This window comes from Camelina sativa, chromosome 20, assembly GCF_000633955.1.
Source record: "Camelina sativa cultivar DH55 chromosome 20, Cs, whole genome shotgun sequence".
NCBI lineage: Eukaryota > Viridiplantae > Streptophyta > Magnoliopsida > Brassicales > Brassicaceae > Camelina > Camelina sativa.
Genome location: NC_025704.1, coordinates 3,001,996 through 3,025,520, shown reverse-complemented (window position 1 = coordinate 3,025,520; position 23,525 = coordinate 3,001,996). Strand labels below are relative to the sequence as shown.

General features: G+C 36.4%; 4 protein-coding genes across 4 annotated transcripts; all 4 read right to left on the bottom strand.

Annotated features, from left to right (window-relative positions):
- LOC104768935 (ethylene-responsive transcription factor ERF115-like) lies at positions 27-1,378 on the bottom strand. The gene is made up of 2 exons (XM_010493033.1): positions 950-1,378; positions 27-739 (listed from the first exon to the last, which is right to left on the bottom strand). The coding sequence occupies exons 1-2, from the start codon at positions 1,200-1,202 to the stop codon at positions 201-203; spliced, it is 792 nt and encodes a 263-aa protein (XP_010491335.1). The 5' UTR covers positions 1,203-1,378; the 3' UTR covers positions 27-200.
- Positions 3,551-7,084, bottom strand: LOC104768934 (protein BONZAI 2-like). The gene is made up of 16 exons (XM_010493032.2): positions 6,833-7,084; positions 6,698-6,745; positions 6,399-6,547; positions 6,257-6,305; positions 6,117-6,173; positions 5,807-5,995; positions 5,589-5,723; positions 5,445-5,506; positions 5,244-5,346; positions 5,043-5,157; positions 4,882-4,958; positions 4,670-4,807; positions 4,414-4,578; positions 4,211-4,324; positions 4,013-4,109; positions 3,551-3,913 (listed from the first exon to the last, which is right to left on the bottom strand). The coding sequence occupies exons 1-16, from the start codon at positions 6,986-6,988 to the stop codon at positions 3,795-3,797; spliced, it is 1,773 nt and encodes a 590-aa protein (XP_010491334.1). The 5' UTR covers positions 6,989-7,084; the 3' UTR covers positions 3,551-3,794.
- Positions 8,261-13,621, bottom strand: LOC104768932 (protein MEI2-like 4). The gene is made up of 14 exons (XM_010493031.1): positions 13,038-13,621; positions 12,515-12,601; positions 12,213-12,444; positions 11,736-12,118; positions 11,503-11,661; positions 11,265-11,381; positions 11,035-11,174; positions 10,836-10,918; positions 10,339-10,737; positions 9,573-10,209; positions 9,383-9,467; positions 9,212-9,280; positions 8,943-9,122; positions 8,261-8,843 (listed from the first exon to the last, which is right to left on the bottom strand). The coding sequence occupies exons 2-14, from the start codon at positions 12,590-12,592 to the stop codon at positions 8,709-8,711; spliced, it is 2,697 nt and encodes an 898-aa protein (XP_010491333.1). The 5' UTR covers positions 12,593-12,601; positions 13,038-13,621; the 3' UTR covers positions 8,261-8,708.
- On the bottom strand, positions 18,277-22,908 carry LOC104768931 (leucine-rich repeat receptor protein kinase EMS1-like). The gene is made up of 2 exons (XM_019241688.1): positions 20,420-22,908; positions 18,277-19,994 (listed from the first exon to the last, which is right to left on the bottom strand). Exons 1-2 carry the CDS (start codon positions 22,741-22,743, stop codon positions 18,446-18,448), a joined length of 3,873 nt encoding a protein of 1,290 aa, XP_019097233.1. The 5' UTR covers positions 22,744-22,908; the 3' UTR covers positions 18,277-18,445.

The following is a 23,525-nucleotide window of genomic DNA, read 5'->3' as shown; positions in this document are numbered from 1 at the left end:
TACCCAAAAAAAAAAACTCAAACAAATCCAAATGCAAGGGTTGTTAACGAAGAACCCCATAAACTCTTGAAAGAAGATAAAAAAATCAAAGTGATCACAAACAACATACGTACTGAAAGAAAATACAAAACGCTCAAGAAACATATGATCCCCTCATAACAAGTGACCCAACATCCCTTTTTACCAATTTATTAAGGATCTCAAACCCCCGAATTAGGAGGTGAAGAACCCCCAAAATGCAAATATCTGGCGTAATCTTGTTCTTCCTGTTGCCTCGAAGATCCACCAGATGATGAAGAAGTTGTAGTTGATAGCGTCGGATGATTGTAAAGTGAGGCTCCAGTTTCCCCACCGGCCAAGCTATAGCTTAGTGCATCGTTACTACTATTTCCCCCTTGATGAAGATATTGGTTATAGTAGTATTGGTTATAATATGGTATGGTTTGCGGATTAGGCTGTGGATTTGAGTAGTAAATTTGATTATTAGAGGAGTAATAGTTTGGTGGACCGGTAAGAGTACTATTGTTACTTGCTAGTTGAGCCCTCTCAGGGAAATTGAGTTTTGCCTTGCTTCCTTTGAACTTAAGAGCTGCTTCATCATAAGCTAAAGCTGCAGCTTCCGCAGTCTCAAATGTCCCGAGCCACACACGTGCTGCCTTTTGCGGGTCCCGAATTTCAGCTGCCCACTTTCCCCATGGTCGTTGTCTTACCCCTCTATAGTGCCTCTTCTTCAAGGGTCCTTCAAATAATCAACAAGTGAAAGCATTCATATGTGTTGTACATATGTGTGTGTGTGTATATTTGATTGATTTCTCATATGTACATAAAACAAGACAAAAAAAACTACTATTATCATTTTCTATGTACATATCACCACATAAATATGCTAATTAATCCAAGTTTATGCTATAATATGCATATATATATATATATGTAATTATAAATATACCTTGATCTTGAGTGGGAGGAACCTGTTGGTTAGGATCTTCATGATTATAGAGAACAGGTTGATGTTGATTATTATCATGAGAGCTGCTTTGGTTTCCAATGACTTGAGTCAAGGCTGAAACCATGGCACGCATGTCGTACTGGGATCGGGCCGAGAAGAAAGGGAATATGTTTTCATCGTCGTCACCTTCTTTCTTTTCATCAGATTCATCGGTTCGAAAGGGTCTCTTTCCATAATTTCTTGAATTCGCCATCTTTTAAACCCCCTTTTTCAGGTGATTTAGAATTTGTCTATATAGATATGAAAGAGAGAATATATAATTAGGGTTTTGGGGTGAGCAATTTCTGAAGGTTTTATAGCATTTTTCGTCTGTGTGAACATAAGACAAACAACAAAAATTTAACGTCAAGCTGAAGTTTTGCATATTCTTTTATATATATACATTTTTCTAGCTATTATAATTATTAAGAAACTGAAAAATCATGCACTTATATATCACTGTACTCGATAAAACTGTAGAGACGCGTGAAAAAGCTTTTCGATTCGCTTACTGAAAGAAATGCGTACGTGTGAATCTGAACATGTTAAGAAATGTATATCAATAAAGATTAACAGAAAAGCTCTAATAGAAGAATGCATGTAAATTAATATGAACGCTATATAAAGATCAAAAATGACAAAAAGGGAGAAAAAAGTTTAAAGAAGGAGCATGCATGTATATATATTCTGTATAATTGTTTATTTTCAAGAACACATGCATGGAATCGAAGAAGAGTAAAAATCAAATTATATTCTTTTTGAGAGTTTAATTTAAAATACATACAAAGAAACAAAACATACATATTCTTCGTGTATAACTATAAACCGACATTCTCTGAAAAAGCAGAAGGAATAATTAAGAAAATAATCAAATTATTTTCCATATGGTGTACATGTTGTGATATATTTTAACAAAAAAGGAAAATAGATGTAGTGAGCTATATATATAAAAAAGGTGTTCACGTACGTGTGTGGGGTCTTTATTTTTTTTTCCTAAAAAAGATTTGGATAGAGATTGAAAAAACAAAAGTTATGTTCGAGAAATGTGTACACACTGATCACTAACTCAAGTGAAAACGTGTGAATTGTGCTATTCGAAGATGTTTTATAATTTCATCTATATAGCTGGCAATAGGTCAGTTTATACTTCACCATTAAATGTGGTTAGGTTTTGATCCAGTGATGGACAAAACGTTTTTACATGCCTACACTAAGTCCAAGATTCAAGTTTTAGAAAGAAAGCAGATTATCACAATTCGTGAGTTCATCAAACCTAGGAGTAAATTTCAAAAGTCATCCAAAAATTATATGTAAACGGGTTAGATTAATACTGTCAAAATTTTTTTTTTTTTGTAATGAACGATTAAAAATAGTGGTTGTCGATGTAGAAAGTTTACAATGTTCATAACAACATCTAAAACGAACCATTTTGATATTAACAAACTATTTAAGGATATATTGTTCACAAAATCACTTTGTATGATGGGGTCCTTGACAAGTCACAATTCCTGGAAGTAGGAGAGGAATTGTGACTTAAATAAGAGGTGAAAGCATTTATTTATTTATTACGGGAAGTAGGAGAGGAACTTAAATAAGAGAGTTCCAATCGAAAGAACTAACTATTGTCTTTTTTTAGTCATGTTTCGTTGCACGTGACTCACATTTTTTTTAATTTGTAATCTTTTCTCAGCAACACGCTATTTTTTTTTGGTATTGTATTTGTTATATATAAAAAATTATGTAACACTTAAATTTATTAAGAACAAATAAATGGAAACAAACATATATATATGTCACGTATGACATCGTGAACAAAGAAACGTAAGATGATATGTTGTGAAGGGACGACATTTGGTCACTAAATTTTCTTCGACTAGATTATACAAGAATGACATTTTTATAGCTAAGATTACGACAAAACAAAGTGAATATTTTTAGTAAGAAAGTCAATCAAATGGAAAAAAAGGTAGAGAGTATTGTCTAACAACATGTCAACGAATTTGAAATTTGACTGAAAAGGGAACTTCAAAAACAGGATATACGTACACGATGGAAAAAAAAAAAAACAGGATATACACATGGGTAGTAGGTATTTGCAGTTTTGTTGACTAAAAAGAGAACGAATACAAATAAACAACATTTTCGGGTGGTTATTTTAATTGCCAAGCATGCAGGGAAATTGAGTTCGATGACGACGTCGTCACATATAGCTTAAGTTTGATTATCCTTCTAGTCTTTGCATATACACGACTTGACAATTCTTTTTTTACTTTACGTTTACATTTACCTTCAATTTTATGACAATTCCAATACTATATTAACATGAATACGTATAGTGAACAATTATTTTATAGTTTTAAACATAAGTTTGTATGTTAACATTTTCATAAATAAAAAAAATAGTGTTTACAACAGTTTTTGTAATGTTATTTGTGTCAGCAGCGAGAAGTACGGTAAAGAGTAAAATCAACGGTCAAGCTTAGTAAAAGTCTACCTAAATCCTAACTAAAAGAAGAAAGAAAGTCAACAGCTAAATATGTTGACCGTTGAAACAGTAACATATGAATACGCCCAAACCAACTTGTAAATTTGGCAAATGATATTAATAAAAATAATGTTAAGTTTTTTTGGCAACAAATCAAGTGTGATGATGAGATATATGAATTTTGACCGTGGAATAATACTGGAAAATGGAAAAATTCCAGAGACAAAGAGAAACCAAAAAAAGAAAAAGAAAAAAACAGAAAACGACACCGTTTAGAGCTGTGAATGATGATGTATGTACAGTGTTGAGAGTGAGTTGGGATCAAAAAGAAGAAGAAGAGGTGTTGGTGGAGGTGGGTGTGATGTTACGGTTTCTCATATACGTCAAAAATTGTGTTGGCAATTCAGCTAGTAGCGCTTCTACCACTGACACCTCTCCATCTACACACAACAACAACAACAACAACCCCACAATGATCAGAGACAAAAAAAAATACTGTGAAGCAAGAACAAATCAAGAAACACAAAAGGAAGACTCACATTGTATGTCTCGTAATGCAACAAACTGGACAATATCACGCGATGCTATGCGACCGGTCGAGCTCTCTAATTTCTCTCCTTTATCTCCATCTAGTACCTACACAACAACAACAATCAACACATAACCTTGTAAGAATAATCTATCTCAAGATTCTCTAATGATATCAAGCATAATGTATTTTTTTTTTGTTTAAGAACCTCCATTTCTTTATAGTCAGCTCCTCCAACTCCAACAATGAGGATTGATAATGGGAGATCCGATGCACTGACAATCGAGTCTCTCGTTTCTTGAAGATCTGTTATTACTCCATCCTATAAAAAAACGTGACATTGTATGTTATAAACCAAAAACACACAAAAATCATAGAAAAAAACCACATGTCTTATATATATAAACTCACTGTGATTATCAACAAGACGTAATATTTCTTTGCACTTTGAGAGAGTGAGTCGCTTGCGATTGTTGCAGCAGCGTTGATCACAGGACCAAATAGAGTAGGCCCTGCAAAAGACACGTTGAAGAGAGCACCGTTGTAGGCATTCATTATACCTTGAATCCCATCTACCTGAAGAAACAAACAAACCAAAAACAGATTAAGTGGAGAAAATTTGATACAAAGTTGTTTAGTTCAATGCGAGTAAGATTTGTTGCAAGACCTCGCAATAAGTACTGCTTCCGTTGAGGTTAAAGCAATGTGAGACCGGGATGTCGATTGGACGAGCTCCAAAACCCCACGCGGGAAAGCGTTTGTCAGAGTCATAGAACTGTAACACTTCTCCAACTTCAACTATTGCCTGAATAAGAAGAAAGAAAGATCACACACAGTCACCAGCTTCTGCAAAGAAACTTGAAAGGATCAAGTCCTTACCCTCTGGTAAGCATTTAACCGCCCTGTAGGATCGATGTAATGCAAAGAATCTGGGAGACGCGGATTTCCATTTGAAGCTGATGGAAGATGGGACAGTTTGGATTATTAGTTAAAAGGACATGTATTAGAGAAACTCTGCACTATTCAGATCATTTTTTTACCTGTGAAATCAATAGCAACCATGAAGTTCAATTCAAATCCAGACGCCAAGTATTCTAGGAATGTGTGCTGAACGGTTTCAGTAAACTTGTCCACGAAAAGCTGGCTCTTTAATACCTGAAATTATGTTAAAATGGTATCAGAAATTCAGAACTCTCACATTTTAAATTGTGTAAAAACCTCTTGTTGTTGAAGGTCCATACCCTGTCTTCATGTTTATGTCCAACACCAGTAGGTAATACTAAATTGATTCCTTGGCCAGCCAAATGAAGCTTTTCCAAGTCTGAAAGAGATTTCTGAACTTTTCTGGCAAAACCAAATATGAAATAGGAATTATCTCAGCTCAAGCAACTCATTTTCATATCCCAAGAACAGAATGGAAGAAAGTAAGATTTTGTGGTTACCCGATCAGATCATGATTGCCATTGCCATTGAAGTCTAAGCACTCTATTACCAGTGGGCTGTCCTGCAAGATTACAGAAGAGAAACTGATACATCTTCCTGGTCAGAAAAACTCTAGATATAAGAAACATCTCTGGTTGATTTACCTTACTCCCCACTTGTTGAACACTTAAAGAGACTGGTTTCCAAAGTGGATTTAGATCATTCTTTAAGACTTCGGTTTTAGAGACCGGGATTGGAGCCCCGTGCTCCACAAACTTAGATATCACCAAAAACGGGTCCTGAGTATGAACAACAACAACTTTATATATATGTCTAAAGTAACATTCTGCTAAATTGGTCAAAGAGTATATTATTAGCTTACACTCTTAGAGAAAGTATCCTTTGATTCCAAATTCAACCCCCTGAACACTAGCTCTGTATTGGTCTTAGAAGCTAGAGACTCCTCAGCATGGACAATAAGCTTTCCATTGTTTTGTGGTTGAGTCTGCGCACCAACACCTTCTTTACGCATAAGTTCTAAGGCAACCGTCCTATTCGATTTGGTGACAATCTGAATAGTTTACCAGTACACATAACATCTTAATCAATAATAATCTATAGCAATTCGATACACTAGTCTGTTTCCTATTCTTCTTTACATCCAAAGAAGCAGTAGAGATGTGTTAGCATACCTCAGACAATGTACATGTTGCCTCACCAAGAAATTGCTGCTCGTCAAGCTTAAGCAACTGAAACGAAAAGTTCCCAAATCATATAAAAAATGTAACACTTGTAACATTATTAACATGGGAAGCTGAAAATTTGAAGTTACCTCCTCCTTTGAATTTCGAAACTGAGTGTCAATATCATAGACACGAAACCTGTGCAGCAAAAAGGTGTTGTTAAGAAAAGTTTATTCCTTTTTCCTCAATTATAGATATACAACCAGAGATTTTGAAAGAGCCTGAACTTACAGCAAAGTTTGAACAATCTCGAACTGATAACCAATGGTAAGATTCTTAATCCATTTAGGGCTCAAAGAATTCAAAACAACTTCAGTACGGAACAATTCAGCAAGTGTTCCATCTCTTCCTTTAGTATACACAACCACCATTGCATCACTCTGCAATATCAAAGAGTATTATTACTAATAAAGTTTAACACTTTATACATCAAATCACTAAGGTTGTGGATTTTTCAAGAAGCTAACAAAATAAAGAAACGAATCCATTCCAGAGAATTGCGTTTTCTAAAAAGAATAAAAAAAACGAACCTTTGAAATCACATCCCGGTCTCGTAAATTGGAAGCAGAGAACGATAGCTGCAAAACAAAAAGAAAAAAAAAAAACGTTAGTAAAAACCCCAAAAAAAATCAAATCTTTGATGAAAGAAAAGGAAAGAAACGGACCTCGATCTGAGAAAAGAGGCCATTGTAGCCACGAGACTTGAGGTAATGGTCAACAGCGTCGTTAGGAGTAGCGGCGGAGGAAGTAGTCCCACCACCACCACCACTAACCATTCCACCACCGCCGCCGTTTGACCCATCAGACCAACAGCTTCCCATTAGACACTAGCGAGAGAGTACGTTCCCCGAAGAAGAAGAAGGAAGAAGAACGAAGGAGATTGGGGAAAGACGAAGAGAGAAGANNNAAAAAAAAAAAAAAAAAAAAAAATAGGACAGTGAATAGATGGGACCCACTTTTGTTTTCCAAGTCGACGATCTGTCTTTGAGAGTCTTGACTCCCCTTTTTATATATTCCTTTTATTCGTAATATTATTGAGAGAGATTAATTAATGACAATGTTATAATTATCACATTGCCGAAAAAAAACTAGAGATGTAGTATTAAATTGACTGTGAGATAACAAAAGCGTACGTCACGTGAGTATATTTACTACAGTGGGCTATGTTGTTTTTAATTGGCTTACATTGAAAATTGTTATTATCTAGTTTTATTATATTATCAGATTTTTTACAAACCGACGTTTAATGAGATAATTTTGTTAATACTAGTAAGTGATATGGGAATATATTTTTTTTAGAATTTTGTATCATTAAATTATTGTGTAATGCGGTGTGACTGGAAATTGAAATAGGGAACAAAAGAGAGAAAGAGAGAAAGAGAGAAGGTATCTTTTTTTTGGAGGGAGACGTGAATAATAAGACACAAATTTACATAATAATGACCAATTTACAAAAGATACCTTTTTCAAAAGCTTAATTACAGTGTACAACAACAACATATGAATTTAGTAACTTTTTCTTTCTATAAATATCACAAAGGAATCATAAAACAAAATATATGTAGGTCATGAGATCCTCTGTTATCCAATCATAAATTACATATATGAGTGCTGGACCAAACCCAATTTTGCTCTCTAGGATACATACATAAGACCTGAAGAAGGAGGTCAGGTTCCTCCTCCACCGCCCATAAATGGGCCATATTTGGCTTTTATGGGCTAAAATATATCCATATCAAATACTAATACCGCATCCCAACCAAAACTTATCATAAACTATAGTAGTTTACTCATATAATATGTTAGTTAACATTCTGAAGCAGCCAACCTTTTTTATATATACACAACGCAACGCAGCTTTCAGCTTTGGTTGTAGTTTAGAAGCCCTTAATGGCTGCTTGTCCTTATTTCCGGACTATGTGGGGGATTCTTACTTGTGTTCGAATGACCAAACCCAATCTAAACTCGTTCCATTTTGTAGATTGGACATTCAGATAATAATAGCAGCCTGGCTTACAGAACTGCCTGTCTCAGAGGGTTTCAAAGTTGCCAAACAAAAGAGTAAAATAAACGCTAAAACTGGACAAGTTGCCTGGTTTAACATAAATGATAAATTATATGGTCCCAAAACGCTGGCGAAGAAACTGAATAAATCGTACTAAGTTGTTACATTTGTATGCAAGTAAAAAGGACACAACCCAACAATTTTTGAAGAAAACAAAAAAGACAGAAACAAAAAGAGAAAAAAGCCAGCAAGATTTCTCTAGGAGGTTTAATGATACAACAAAACTTGTGAAGCAACAACCCTGAATGAGTTTAAAAGGACCAAGTTCAAAAAACTTTTCTCCTCTGCAAAATGAGTTTTCTCAGGTAATTTACCACACCCCCCAAGGATTTACATAGCTGTGGGGGTGTCAACGACATATATATATTTTTACCTTGTGTTAATCTTTTGGGTTTTTTTTTTTAACCTCTGATAGAAGACGCCTAAGGGTTAGTCTGGCTTTACGACATGAAAACTGTCTGCTGCCTCATCATTTGTTACATCGAGTCGGTCCCATTAAAAGGTTCTTCCCGGTTATCAGAGCTACTGCTAAAGTTGGTGTAGTTCTCGATACTACTTGTTCGAGGCTTGCCTGGTCTTGACCGGATGTTGGAACCCATCGGAAATGGTTCCTGCGCACATTTACAAATGAAGCAAAACTCTCAATAAAAATGGCTGACGATGACTAATACAAACCTATCTCGAGTAAGACCTTTGATCTTTCTTCTTACCTGATCCCCAGCATTTGGACCAGCGGTGTGGAAGAGAATAGGCCGGCAACGTTTGTCTTCGTTCATCAAACTTGAGTTCTGGAAATGGGCAATAAGAGCTGATTTTCCCTGAATCCGACCATATGCAAGAGATGCCACCTTCTCGCTGTTGAACTTTTCCCATTTCTTACCGTTGAATGCCTGTTAAGGTTTTAAACTTGTTACCCAATGCTTTTTTTCTCTTAACATCATCAACACAAATTTGATCATAAAACGGGACAAGGCTATACCTTATAAAACGGAACAATATTTTCAGGTTCGGTAAGGTTGATGAAAGCATATCCCACATTGCATTTATTCTGAAAATAGACGGAAGGTTGTTCATTGACATTGACATTAAAAATACCGTAACCTACAAGGTTGCATTAGAATCCATTAGATAAAAAGGTAAGAGACCGTACCTTGAAGTCAATTGGCAAATATAGGAAATCATATGTTCCTTTACAGAACTCATCAATGGCAGCTAGAAGCATCTTAGAAGTATACCTAAACCCCAAAAAAAAAAGGATAAAATGAGCAACCAGCTAAATTCACTTATTAGGAATGTTATAAAACAGTAAATAATAGGAGAGAAAAGGTGAGTTCACTTACTTATTAGGAATGTTTTTTATCATTAATGTTGTCCTGCTGTCCTTCCCACTTAATATGCGATCAACATCAAGCTCATACAGTTTCTTCTCAGCATTACTAGAGCTAGATTCGCTTCTTCTGTGAGAGAGATTCCTGTACCGTTCATTAGGCAAGTCAAAAGATCCTGAAAGCATTGGGCTCCTTCCAGTAAAGAGGTGAGGCATCTGTCTCGATGATCGTAATACAGCATTTTTTGGATTGCCACTAACATGAGATAAAACCTTATGAGAACCAATTTCCACTGGATGTGAGGGTGAAGAGCCAGGAAATCCCATGCTACCATGAGAACCTAAGTGAAATCCAGAAGATTCTGGAGATTCAGCTACATATCCCTGTCTTCTATCCCAAAAAGGTGAGTTCATTACTGGGGCAGATCCAATGTGGTGATGCACAGGCGATGATGCCATGTTCACCATTAGAGGAGATGCTCTTGAGAATCCAGTAACAGATGGGATCCGCTGAGTAGGAATGCCGTTGACGTGAGATGGTGAGTTAGGCCACATCATACCACTTGAGGTATTATGTTGCTGAGTGTTAGAGTTGCTCCATAGGTTGACGTTAGCGCGATGGGATCCTTGATTTATGGGAGAACCTATGACTACAATAAGAAAATTACAAATGAGAAAACGTAAGTCCAACACCATTTTTGTAAGAATGACAAGTTTTACACCCATCCTTAAGCAAACTGTAACACAGCAGAAAAGCAATAAGAAGAACATGTAGTTACCACTTCCGTTAAACCCATCTACGCCCATTCCACGACTACTGCTCATCATAAAGCCTTCATTTGCTTTTTGGCCATTACTGACCATTTCAGAGAATGTAGTAGAGGATTTATATGGACTGCCACTTGCAAAGTTGTCAAGGTAATCCGGAAAATGAGGATGTAGATTTGGCATGCTTTGGATCCCCGATTTCGAATTATCAAAACGGTTTCCAGTGTCCTGAAGACCAACAGGCTTGCTAGCTGAGATGACTCTTGTGGATGGTGGCAAACCATTAGGATCTAGATTCTGATGACTCTCAATGAATGATGAGTTCACAGGTGACCCAACAGAATTGTGCATAACTCGCATATATCCACCATCAATAGAGGTCGAAGCTAATATTCCTGGAAAATGTCTCCCTGAAACAGAGATATTAAAGGATAGGTATGAGTTGTGACCCTGAATGTTTAATTATTGAGAAACAAATCATCATGAACTGTGTGCACTATTATTATACCCATGTGTGCTGATGATAGGTTATTAAAAGCCATTTTAGGTAGACCCCCCTCACCATCATCTGCAGTGAATTGTGGCGAGAAACTGAAAGGAAAAAAAAAACCCAAGTATGATGAATCCTACACATCAACACAGTTAAAATTTACTGTTTCAGACAGCCATAGAGAAAAACTAAGGCGGGAAGAAAAAATCATAATCACCTTGTACCCTCTGGACAGGTTGGTGAAAGTTTAAGCTGCCTCCCAGCGACCTCACGTCCATTTAGTCCTCGAAGTGTGGCCTCTACAGCTCGAACATCAAAGAACTCTATGTAAATTTGTGAGTTCTCATGTCTACGAACCTAAAAGCAACAGAAAATAGCAAAATCATAACAATGTCGCATAACCGTTAAATAACACAAAGCAGGAACAAAGGAGGACATTAAGCAAACCTCTCTGATTTCTCCATATGGTCCGACTATTCTGTGAAGCTCTTCATTGGATATAGAAGAATCAAGATTATTTACCCACAAGGCTCCTTCATTCGAGTTCTCTTTTTTGGAATTTTCCTGATATCATAACAAAGAGTAGTCAGCAAGATATAAAGACAGCAGCACAGATGACTAGTAAAAGTAAAAAAATGCACATAGTACGGAAAGAAACAAGGGGGTTCGGAACAGTTAACAACACCTTTGGGATAGAATAACGAATATCAAGCTTTCTTCCCCTGAAGAGTCTGCCATTGAGTGCTCTTGCCGCATTCTGAGCAGACCTAATATCATAGTATGATACCATGATAAAGCCACGATTCTTGCCAGCAGTATTAAGAGCCCGAACATTTCCATATTGCTGAAAACATATATACATCATCAGTGAGAAGAGAAGACTTCAGAAAATTTTAATATTGTGTCTTGCTCACGTACCTCAAAAAGGGCATCGAGCTCGTAATCTTCAATGAGGCTATCCATATTCGTAACAAAAAGTATTCTGGAAACAGTTTCTCCTCGGGGATGTTCACCAACAACGGAAACACTGCTGCTGCCTCTCTTTCCGTCTCTTTGACCCGCAGAGTTAAAAACATCTCCATCAAGTTCCATGCCACCAACACTGCTGAAAAGGTCAAAATCATCCAAATCATCTCCACCATTGGCACGGGACTTATTATGAACACCATCACCAACCACTTCTGCAAAAAAATCGTCCTCATCTGGAAGAAGATTTCCAATAGTCTGTGCCTCCATCTCTTCCAAAGACTCAAAAGGTTCTTCCTTAGTAAAGGCTAACTTGTCACTTCTTGGTAGCCGTACTGCAAAAACAAGCAAATTGAAAACACAGATCAGAATAAACAACATAGGTGTGGTATATTGTAAAAACTGAAAACAGAATGAGAAGCTTTTTACATTGTCTACTAAAAAGTTCAGAGAGAGAGCTGGAAAATAGACTCTTTTCCCAGTGAGTATCACTTGTAGTTGTCTTTCCATTAGGGATAAAGGAAGGAAGCGCCCCAGACAAGCTTGATTGTTGTGAGAGGTGATAACTGTCAGATGTCCAAGAACTAGTCGGTAAATTTGAACATCTATCCCCACCACTTTCAGACATCAGGTTGTTGTTTTTCATGAAACCGAATTGTTTCTACACAAGAAAAACATCAAATGTCTTGAGAAAAAATTCAAATAAGAGAGAAAGGAAGAGTTAAACCAACCTCAGGAGTGATGCGAATGTCTTCATGAAAATGAGGTGGTGTTGGTACACCTCTTGGTTCCAATATATCAAACGGCATTGTACACAGCTGACAACAACAAAAAAAAAAATCCAAAGAATAAGAAAGAAAGATCAAACTACCTCTAGAATCAAACTAGAGGAAAAATCTAAACAGAATGTAAGAATTTTAAGAAAAAAAAACATAAGGGACCCCAAGGGCTCTCTCAATGCCAGACAAAAAGATGAAGAGTGAAATGGATAAAACAGGAGCTTTCTAGACTCTGGCACTAATTCAAACCCAAAAATTACAAGAACAAAAAAAAAAAAAAAACACACTTTGCAAAATTGAAGCAATCAAAGAAATAGTTTTGACTAGAAGAAAGTTTTATTAATAAGACAATTCGCCTAAATTCGGATCTTTTATGTTGTTGTTGCAAAATTGAAGCAAAGAAGGGTACAAAAAAAAAAAGAGTAATTCAAAAAACAAACAAAAAAAACCCTAAAAACGGATTAGAGAAACTTACCAGATGATGAAAAAAGGAACAAAGACAATTCTGCTTTTCTTCTTCTTATTGTCTTAAAGAGCAGCTACAAACAAAAGAAGTTACTGAAACGGATCTCGTAAAAGTGTAAAAACCTTCTTCTTCTTGTTGTTGTTGTATCTCTAGGCTTTCACGTTCCCGAAGAAGAAAACAGAACAAAAAAAGGAACAGAGAGATGAAGACAAAGAGAAAGAGAAAGAGTTCTTCTTCTTCTTCTTCTTCTTCTTCTTCTCTTTTATCTTCCCTTTCCCTTTTTTTTTTATTTTAGTTTTTTTTTTTGGTTTTTTCTGTCTATCCAATCATAATAATAAAACCAGCAGAGAATTGTATTATAATTCCCCCGGAAAAAAGAGAAAAAAAGGGTTTTGCTCAATTTCAAAATTCTCTTCCTCTCCACGAAATATAACAAAGTTTTGCAACGGGTGGGAAGCAAAAAAAAACGTAATTGTGAGAAACTCCGGTGATAATTCCGGCACTCCCTCCCTCCAATAGAGAGAGAAACGGAAAGAGAGAGAGAGAGAGAGAGTTTGGGGTTAAATGAAAAATAATAATAAAAAAAATGAATGGGGCTAGGAAGAAAGAAGACAAAAGAGAGAGAGAGAGAGAGAGAGAGAGAGAGAGAGAGAGAGAGAGAGAGATTGTGCAAGCAGCTACGATGTTTGAGCCATGGATATAGCGTTACGGTGTGTGACCTTTTTTTTATCTCTACCGTTCGATTCGATTCATCATCTTACCATTTCCTTTTCTTCTTTCTTTCCTTATTAAAAAATTTTACCAACTGGCGGCGACATCAGTCGTTGGATCATCCGGCTTCAAGTTTTTTGGATTAATACAACAACACTTATTAGATCCAAGTCATTAAGTTTCTGGATTATCTAAAGAAAAAAAAAAAAGAATAGATGAAAAAAAACTGGATTCCACGACAACTGTTTTTTGAAGATAAAACTTTTTGGATGAGTACAGATGTTTATCCAAATAAAAAACAGATTTTGCGTGGGTAAAAAGAAAAAAACGATTAAAACGCATTTTTAACAACAAATTATAAATAATAAAAAAAAGAGGATAAAATTTTGAAGATAACGTTTTTGTTTTAAACAAGAGAAAATATTTTTAACTACCTTTTTTTTTTAAAGTCTTTCACGTTCTTTCTCATTCTTGTTTTCCTTTTTTCACGTACTTATTGATACAACGGATCACCAGATTTTATTAATTACTTTAAGAAAATTACATAAGATTTACTAAATCTTTTTTTATTGGATAGTAATTATTGGTTTAAGATAGCTATAATATACAATGTACTTTGTTAAAGGCTTCAATCTAAAAAAAAAAATCAACATATTAATTTGGGATAAAACATGATGATTAATTTCCTTAATTAGTCATTGAGTAAGACAGATTAGCAAGATATTAGATATTTCGCTAATAATTTACAAAAAAACATTTTCTGATTAGTCAAATTCATTAAGCCAAGCCGAGTCGACCTATAATAGCCAAAGCTGAAAAGCTAGAGAAAGCGAAGTTGTCTTGTCCGAAAGCTTTTTTAAAATGGCTTAGACGCGGCGTGAAGGATTAGACAAAGTATTCTCTTTTCTTTTTTTTTTTTTTAATAAGAAAGAAAAGCATTTATTCTTCTTATTAAGACGCTCTTCTCAAGGTTTTTCCACGTGTCATTCTTTCAATGGTTGACGTCAACTAAAAACAATATCCTACGTTTGCTTCGATTCTCTTACTCTCCTCTCTCTCTCTCTCTCTCTCTCCAAGGCACAAACACAACAATGGTAGGTGTTCAACTAACATCACATCTACTAATCTAACCTAACCTGACCGGTTCTGAACCAACAATAACCCGGTTATCTACAAACCGGTTCCAGTTGTATCATTCTTTAAGCTATCTGATCATCAACAGGTAATCTTATTATTTTATTTGTGATGATACTTACCGGACATTAGTGGATTTAAAAGTCTAATGCATTTGTGTGGACTTTATAATGCATATAAGGTGGATTTGAAAGTCATTGATAATGTATTTTTGGTGATTGTTATGGATTTTTTAAAAAGTTATTGTTAGAAAAAAATATATATATATCCATAAACTGTGTTATACACCAAAATTATATTAAATTAATAACACCCAGACTTTTACGCATGTCATAGAAAACTTGAATTAAACTGTATTTGTTTTCAATCCAGATTTTTGGTGTAGTTAAAGAACCCAGATGTCATGAACCCAGAAAAAAAAAATTAAAGAATACAAAAAAACACAGATCTGATGAATAAGTGTGATTATATACAAAGGGTTTGAGGAGGAAGAAACAGAGATTGAACCCAGAAAAAAAAAGTGTGATTATATCATAAACCAAAAAAAAAAGTTATAGATCATGAACCCAGAAAAAAAAGTTAAAGAACACAAAAAAAAATTCTCAAAAATAATACATATCTGATGAATAAGTGTGATTATATAAAAGGATTGAGAAAAAAAATCAAACAATAATATGTCAAAGGCTAGAGATCCATCTAAAGAGAGGAGAAGAAAATGAAATGATTGAGAAAAGTGTGGTATTGTGTTTGTTCATATTTTAGAAGCAAAGTACGTTGAAATCCAAAATCACACAAAATCCAGTAGATATTGAATAACACTAGATTTTAATGGATTTTTAAAAATACCCAATTGAATAACACCTGATTCTTAAATACATCAAACTCCTTTAAAAACCACAATCCAATAACACCCCCTTAGGCTCTGTCATCTAAAGTTTACTTCACATGTAAACTACGAAGCTACGATATTTATGTTTGTTGTTCTGTATAATTCTTTTCGTTAGATCTATTTTTTATAATTGTATAACATGTATATATAACTAATGTTTAGAACATATATTAATGATCTTAAAGTATTCTTTTAGATATCTGTGACTATCTGGTTTGAATATTTGACACTAATCTACTCTAAAAGTACTAATAGTTGGAATCAATTTGGATGTCCATATTTATATGACACTTAATATATACTTTTTGAACTGATATCTACAATTCAATTAAGTATATTATATATATCCCTTTTTCAAAATATTCGATCTCGTGTCTATTCTTTATGTACTTACTATAGTTTCTTGCAGACATATAAGTCGCAATGTGTACTATATCCTTCCGTTGATCACATGCCAAATTTTACCCAAAATTATTTATTGCTTTTGTATTTTTCTACAAAAATAAGCATAGAAACAAACTCTCTTTTTTTTTGCTTGCACGCCTTTAGGTACATGTACATATAGGATAAGTTGAAGCGTATGACACGAGTCATATGACACATCAATAACACGACTGTATATATAATCATACTCATGGAATACGACGAACTTGAAAAAAAGTTATAGATAATGATATAATTTTTGTTTTCCTTTGATTAATTACATATCATATTCTTGGAAGAACAAGGCTGGATACATGAACAAAGCAAGATAAAATCAATATGCAACTAACCAACCGATAATATTTTAGTACAGAAGAAAAAAAAAACTAATTTAAGATATCATTGAATTATATAGTAAATTAGTAATCATTAATTAGTGTTACAATTATGCATTAGTTATTGACTTATTCACATGGTCCATGCGGGTCTCCTATGTCCAGGTCGTTGTCTCTATAGATTTTCGTCGGTCTACTGATGATGACTCTACTTATGTACACTAATCACATTACGCCTGTATATTTTAATTCAGCATATACACTTTGTTTGTTTTATTTGTATTATTAACCAACATATTCTTTGTTTACAATTATACAAAATATCAAAATAGTTATATTTTAATATATTTACAAGTATTAAACTATTAATCTATAATTATGATTACGTAATTAAGCCATGGGCTGGGTGAATACTAAAAAGACCCGTGATATCTCACATTAAATAGGCCTGGCCCGTATAGCACATAAACCCACTAGTTTTATTTGATATTACTGATGAGGCATAACATATCGAGTTAATTAGGTCAGTGCAATAAATGCTTAATCTGTGAAAGATGATGACCTTAATGGTTTGAACAAAGTCTACGACCCTAGCTATAATATATTGCACCGAGACTTTTCTTTCACACTTGAGAGTTAAGATGACCTCAGTGGCGGAGGTAGAGAAGTATTAGGGGTGTCATATGACACCCATGAAATTATAAATTTTGGCTTAGCTTTTAATAAAATAATTAATTGCACGTGTCTAATCAATCTGTTGATACCCCTCTGAAATTTTGTTGACACCCTTCAAATAAAAATATAACTTTGGCTACTCTATGATTTTTTCATATCTCGTTTTCTATTAAGGTTTTTTCTATAATTTTAAGACATTAACATATGAACATTGGACTTTTTTGACAAACTGTTGGGCTTAGCTTTAACAAATTTCTAATCGATTATATATTTGTACGGTTAAACATAACTATAGATTGATTAAATCATTAAACGGCAAAAACATAATTTCTTAAAAACTTGGATTCTTCCTCTTCCATCTTATATTTAGAATGTTTTTAAAGTATGAGTGAGCTTAGAATTTATATTTATAATGAACTTTTGTAGTAACATTGTTTTAATATAACCTTTTCTTTTGAAAAAAAAAATATAATGACACCCATAAATAATTTTTCTCGCTCCGCCACTGACCTATTTTACTATTATGTCTTTTGTAGTTAATTGCAGAAAACAAACCCTTTCACCAATTTTTAATAGACAAGAAAGTTAATTTAACACTAATAGAACTCTGTTAGACTGTTACGTGGTGAACTGTAGAAGAGGAACCGTAACCAACTGATCGGCTAGTTAGCACTTTGCAATATCAAAATGGTCTAACAATTGTATATTTTTTCAACAAAACCTTCTGTTTTAGGATCCTTTATCTTATATAATTAATTACATTACATGAACGTGGTGACAGAACAAACAAAACAGTGAAACTGAGCAAGTTGTGGAGATATCTGTATGTAGTCAGAAGTTTTGGACTAGTGAGAATAAAAGAAGTGGGAGTGACTGTAAAAATACAAAGCCAGAAGTTTGGACTAAAGATTTTTTTTCAATAATTATTTTTTACTGACCATACTGTGTTTCTTGATATTGACTTGACATCAAACAGCTACAATCCAACCCCTTCAATTTTTCCCTCTTACAATTTGATTTAAAAAAAAAAAAAAAAATTCTCGACCATGTAATTTTGAACGCAATAGGGCAATTCTGTCAGTTTGAGTGTTTTGTCACTAATAAGGAATTGAAAAAAAAAAGTCTGGTTTTCTGATATTCAGAATTACATTAACATTACAAACCCTACACTCACTTTTTTTGGTTAGCACTGGCAGTGACTTAAACAACACGAAACACATGAAACAACAACAAGGTTTAGGGTTACAGCTCTATATCTCCTTGAGGGCCTTCAACACATCAAGCATGGTTGGGCGATTAGCTGGCGTTTCTGCAAGACAGAGCACAGCAATCTGAAGCAGTCGAAGCATTGAGTGTCTCACAGCCACAGACACAACCAGAGAATCTAGAACATCCACCGCTTTCCCTTTGTTTATCTTCTGAATCACCCAACCAACCAAGTTCCCTCCTTCACTCTCTTTAAAGTCTGGACCAGTAGGCTCTTTCCCTGTGACCAGCTCCAACAAAATCACCCCGAAACTGTACACGTCTCCTTTGGTTGTGGCTCTTGCGCTCTGCCCATATTCCGGTGGGATATACCCAAACGTCCCCGCGATCACTGTGCTCACGTGTGTCTCACACGCACTGATCAATCTAGCTAACCCAAAATCTGCAACCTTAGGTTCAAAGTCACCGTCCAACAGAATATTGCTTGCTTTGATATCCCTGTGTATGATATGAGGGATAAAGCCATGGTGTAAGAAAGCTAACCCTCTTGCCGCTCCAACAGCGATTTTGAGACGTTTGGACCAGTCTAGTACCTCTAGTATCCCAGTTTGGTTCCTTAACCAGTGGTCCAAGCTCCCATTTACCATGTACTCATACACAAGAAGCTTCTCTTCACTGAAGGAGCAGTATCCAAGCAAAGACACAAGATTCGGATGCTTCACTTTCCCTAGGGTCTCCATTTCTGCCATGAATTCACGGTTTCCCTGAGTCTTGGCTTCGCTTAGCTTCTTGACCGCTACTGTTTTCCCACCGGGTAAACAAGCTTTGTAAACTGTCCCAAAACCACCGTCTCCTATTATGTTCTTCTTACAGAAGTGATCTGTTCCCTCCACAATATCTCCTAGACTCACCTTCAGAAGTGGCTGCTCGAACATGGCCACATTGATGCTTAATGGCTCTCTTGATCTGCTTCCACTTAAGAAATAGAGATTTTGATCAACAAAACCTTTTAACCTGGTTTCCTCCATTCCCTCTGGATCATCTCTATGCTTCACTCTCTTTGTCATAACCCACTTGCACAGAGAGAAAACAAACACAGAGATGATGATCATACCCCCAAGAATGATCCCTGCAAGTCCCCAAGCACTCATCAACTTAGTTCCATCGATCTTGCAATCTGATCCAATCACTCTGCCACACAACTCTTTGTTCCCTGAAAGCAATGCCTTGGAAGGATCCTGGCAAACACCATCTCTCGGCACCTCTCCTCCCAGATTATTCTTGGCTAGATTCAAGAACACCAGATTAGGCAATCCACAGATCTTTGTTGGTATCTCTCCAGATAACCAGTTCTCAGAAGCATCAAAGTACTCAAGCTGCGTAAGGTTACCAAGATCTGAAGGGATTTCTCCAGTGAACCTGTTCTGTTCAATGTAAAGGCCTACAAGTTTGAGCATCTGAGACAGTGCTGATGGAAGCTCACCACTTAGCTTGTTAATACTCAAGTCCATGTGTGTAACCTCTTTCAAGTTCCCAAGAGAAGCAGGAACCGATCCATCCAGCTGGTTCTTGGTCAAGTTTAGCTTCACCAAGCTACCTAAAAGGCCAAAGCTTTCTGGTATATGGCCATTGAGCTGATTATTCGCCAAGTTCAGTCCCTGCAACTTAGGAGAGTGGCCCATCTCCTCTGGAATGGAGCCAGTAAGGGCATTTCCAGATACATCCAGAATTGTAAGGTTGGTCAAACGAGAGAGTGAAGCTGGGATTACTCCTGAGAGATGGTTGTTGCTCAGTAAAATCTCCACCACTACCACACAGTCACCAAGCTCTTCTGGTATAGGACCAGTCAATCGGTTGAAGGAGAGATCAAATACCCCATGGTGCTGAAAAAAGCTCAGATCAGGCATGTCAGTCTGATGGAAATAAGAAGACGGTTTTGATGGAATCGACCNTTAGGCAATCCACAGATCTTTGTTGGTATCTCTCCAGATAACCAGTTCTCAGAAGCATCAAAGTACTCAAGCTGCGTAAGGTTACCAAGATCTGAAGGGATTTCTCCAGTGAACCTGTTCTGTTCAATGTAAAGGCCTACAAGTTTGAGCATCTGAGACAGTGCTGATGGAAGCTCACCACTTAGCTTGTTAATACTCAAGTCCATGTGTGTAACCTCTTTCAAGTTCCCAAGAGAAGCAGGAACCGATCCATCCAGCTGGTTCTTGGTCAAGTTTAGCTTCACCAAGCTACCTAAAAGGCCAAAGCTTTCCGGTATATGGCCATTGAGCTGATTATTCGCCAAGTTTAATCCCTGCAACTTAGGAGAGTGGCCCATCTCCTCTGGAATGGAGCCAGTAAGGGCATTTCCAGATACATCCAGAATTGTAAGGTTGGTCAAACGAGAGAGTGAAGCTGGGATTACTCCGGAGAGATGGTTGTTGCTCAGTAAAATCTCTACCACTACCACACAGTCGCCAAGCTCTTCTGGTATAGGACCAGTCAATCGGTTGAAGGAGAGATCAAATACCCCATGGTGCTGAAGAAAGCTCAGATCAGGCATGTCAGTCTGATGGAAATAAGAAGACGGTTTTGATGGAATCGACCCTGAGAGATTGTTGTAAGAGAGAACCAGGCATTGAAGCTGAGCAAGACCAGTAATTCTGTCTGGAATCTGTCCTTGAAGATTGTTGTTGCCAAGATCCAATGTAGTCAAAGAAGTACAGTCACCAAGCTCGTTTGGTATCTTCCCTTGAAGCTTGTTTGAATTCAGATTCAGTACAGACAAAGATGTAAGCTTTCCAATCTCTCTTGGGATTTCACCTTGTAACTCATTATCACTGAGAACCAGCCGTGTCAGTGAAGCTGCATTGCCAATCTCTGCAGGCAAATAACCTTGTAGACGGTTATAAGACGCTGAGAACTCCATCAAGTCCGTTGATGTCCAGAGACTCTTTGGGATTTCTCCTGTGAAGTTGTTGGAATCCAAGTCAAGTGCCATCAGTGGAAGCTTGGAAAGATCCTCAGGAATAGAGCCATTGATCTTGTTATTGGTGAGAACCAACTCAATAAGAGAAGAACATCCAACGAAGACCTCCTCAATAGTTCCTGAAAGAAAGTTCCCAGAGAGATCAATCTCCTCCAACGAACCTGAACCACAAATCTCCCTAGGAATCAAACCAGTTAACAAGTTGCTAGCTAAACTGAGATGCTTTAACATTGGACAATCTTCAATCTCACGAGGGATATGTCCTGTAAACCGATTGTTAGCCAAGAGAAGTGAGTCCAGTTCCTTCCATTTACCAATCCAAGAAGGCAATACACCCGAAAGCTGATTCCTTTCAGCAGAAAACGTCAACAGAGGTATCTCTGAAAGCTCAAATGGCAAAGAACCAGAGAGAGAGTTGAAAGAAAGCATCAGTGTCTTGAGGCTTTTACAATTACCAAGCTCTGGTGGGATCATTCCGTTAAGCTCAGCGGATACAAGATTCAGTATACTCAGATTCTGCAACTCTCCGAATGATTTAGGGATTGAAGACTTGAGTGGGTTGTAAGAAAGGTCAAGCTTTGCCAAGTGTTTCAGCTTCGATATCTCGTTTGGTAACGGCCCTTTGAAGAAGCATGAAGGAGCAACAAAGTTCTTCAGCAACGAGATGTTACCTATCTCCGGAGGGATTAAACCGGAAAACGAGTTGAGTCCCATGTAAAGATCAGAGAGGTTACCCAATTTCCCAATCTCTGGTGGGATTTTGCCGGAGAGTGAGTTGTTGGAGACGTCGAGTGAAGACAGAGCAGGGAAGCCAAGGAAGAAGGAAGGAGAAAGCGAACCTGAGAAGTGGTTGTCACTTAGGTCAAGGTAAAGGAGGTGAGGTAACTCGCTGAGTTGACTCGGGAGGAGTCCCGTGAGTGAGTTTCCAGAGAGGTCTAGGGTTTGAAGCTGTTTCATTTCACCGATTTCAGACGGAATCTTCCCGGAGAAGTGGTTTTTAGCTAGAGAGAGCGATTTAAGATTCTTCAAACTCGAAATCTCCTTCGGAATCTGGCCGGAGAGTGAGTTTCCCGACAAGTCGAGGACGGAGAGAGACGGGAGGGAGGAGAAGAGAGGAGGAAAGAGATGGCCTTTGAGAGACATTGAAGGCAGAGAGAGAGAGTAGACTCGTCCGAACAAACACGTGACGCCTTCCCAATCACAGTGAGAGGAAGACGAAACGTTCCATGAAGAAAGACGAGATGGGTTTTCGAGTGAGAGTTTGAAGGAGATTAGAGAAGTTGTTTCTGAGTTTAGATCAACAATGGCGGAACCCGAAACAGAGATGAAGAGAAACAGGAACAAGGCGGGAAGAATCGCCATGGTTTATAGAAGGAATGAAAAAAAACAGAGGTTTAAAAGAGACTGTTTGGAGAGAAAAAGACTCGATTTTTACAAGAGGGGAGGGGGGGAGGAGAAGATAAATCACGCCATTAAAGAGAAAAGGAAGGGTTTTTTTTTTGTTTAGGCGCGATAAAGATGAAGATGAAAGATTGAAGAAGAAGATGAAGAGAGAGAGAGAGAGAGAGAAGCACGAAGCTCACGTGACGTAAGACCATTTGTTTTTAAAGTTCGTAACGGCAAATTTAATTTTAATTTTAATTTTTTTTACTTTTTCATACTACTACAGTTGTTATTAGTATTTTTCAATTTTTTTTTTTGTTTGCGTGAATTGTTAGAGAAGGAGAGATTGATGAAAGAAGGCATGGATGGGTCAGACTTGAGGAGAGAGTACGGCTCGAATCTGCTGACTATCCCAACCACTGTGTGTACCAGATTAAAGCTGACGGGCTTTTCTGTAAATAGTCGAAAGTTTTGTGGTTAAATTTGTAATTTTTGAAAACTGTGTTTTTTGGCTGGTCAATTAATGTGATAGTAGTAATATGAAGAGGCTTCAATTAATATGAAGAGGCTTCAATTACACAGCTAATAATTTTAGGTTTCTTTTTTTAAAAATATTTGGGAAATTGTTGCAGTTACTTGATAGTAGTATAGTACAATTAATAAATAAGTATTGATTTATTTTAACATTATTCACTGGTTTCTTTTCTCCTTGTTTACATTGCAAAAGAGAAGAAATTTTGGACAGTCAACGTTCTTACTCA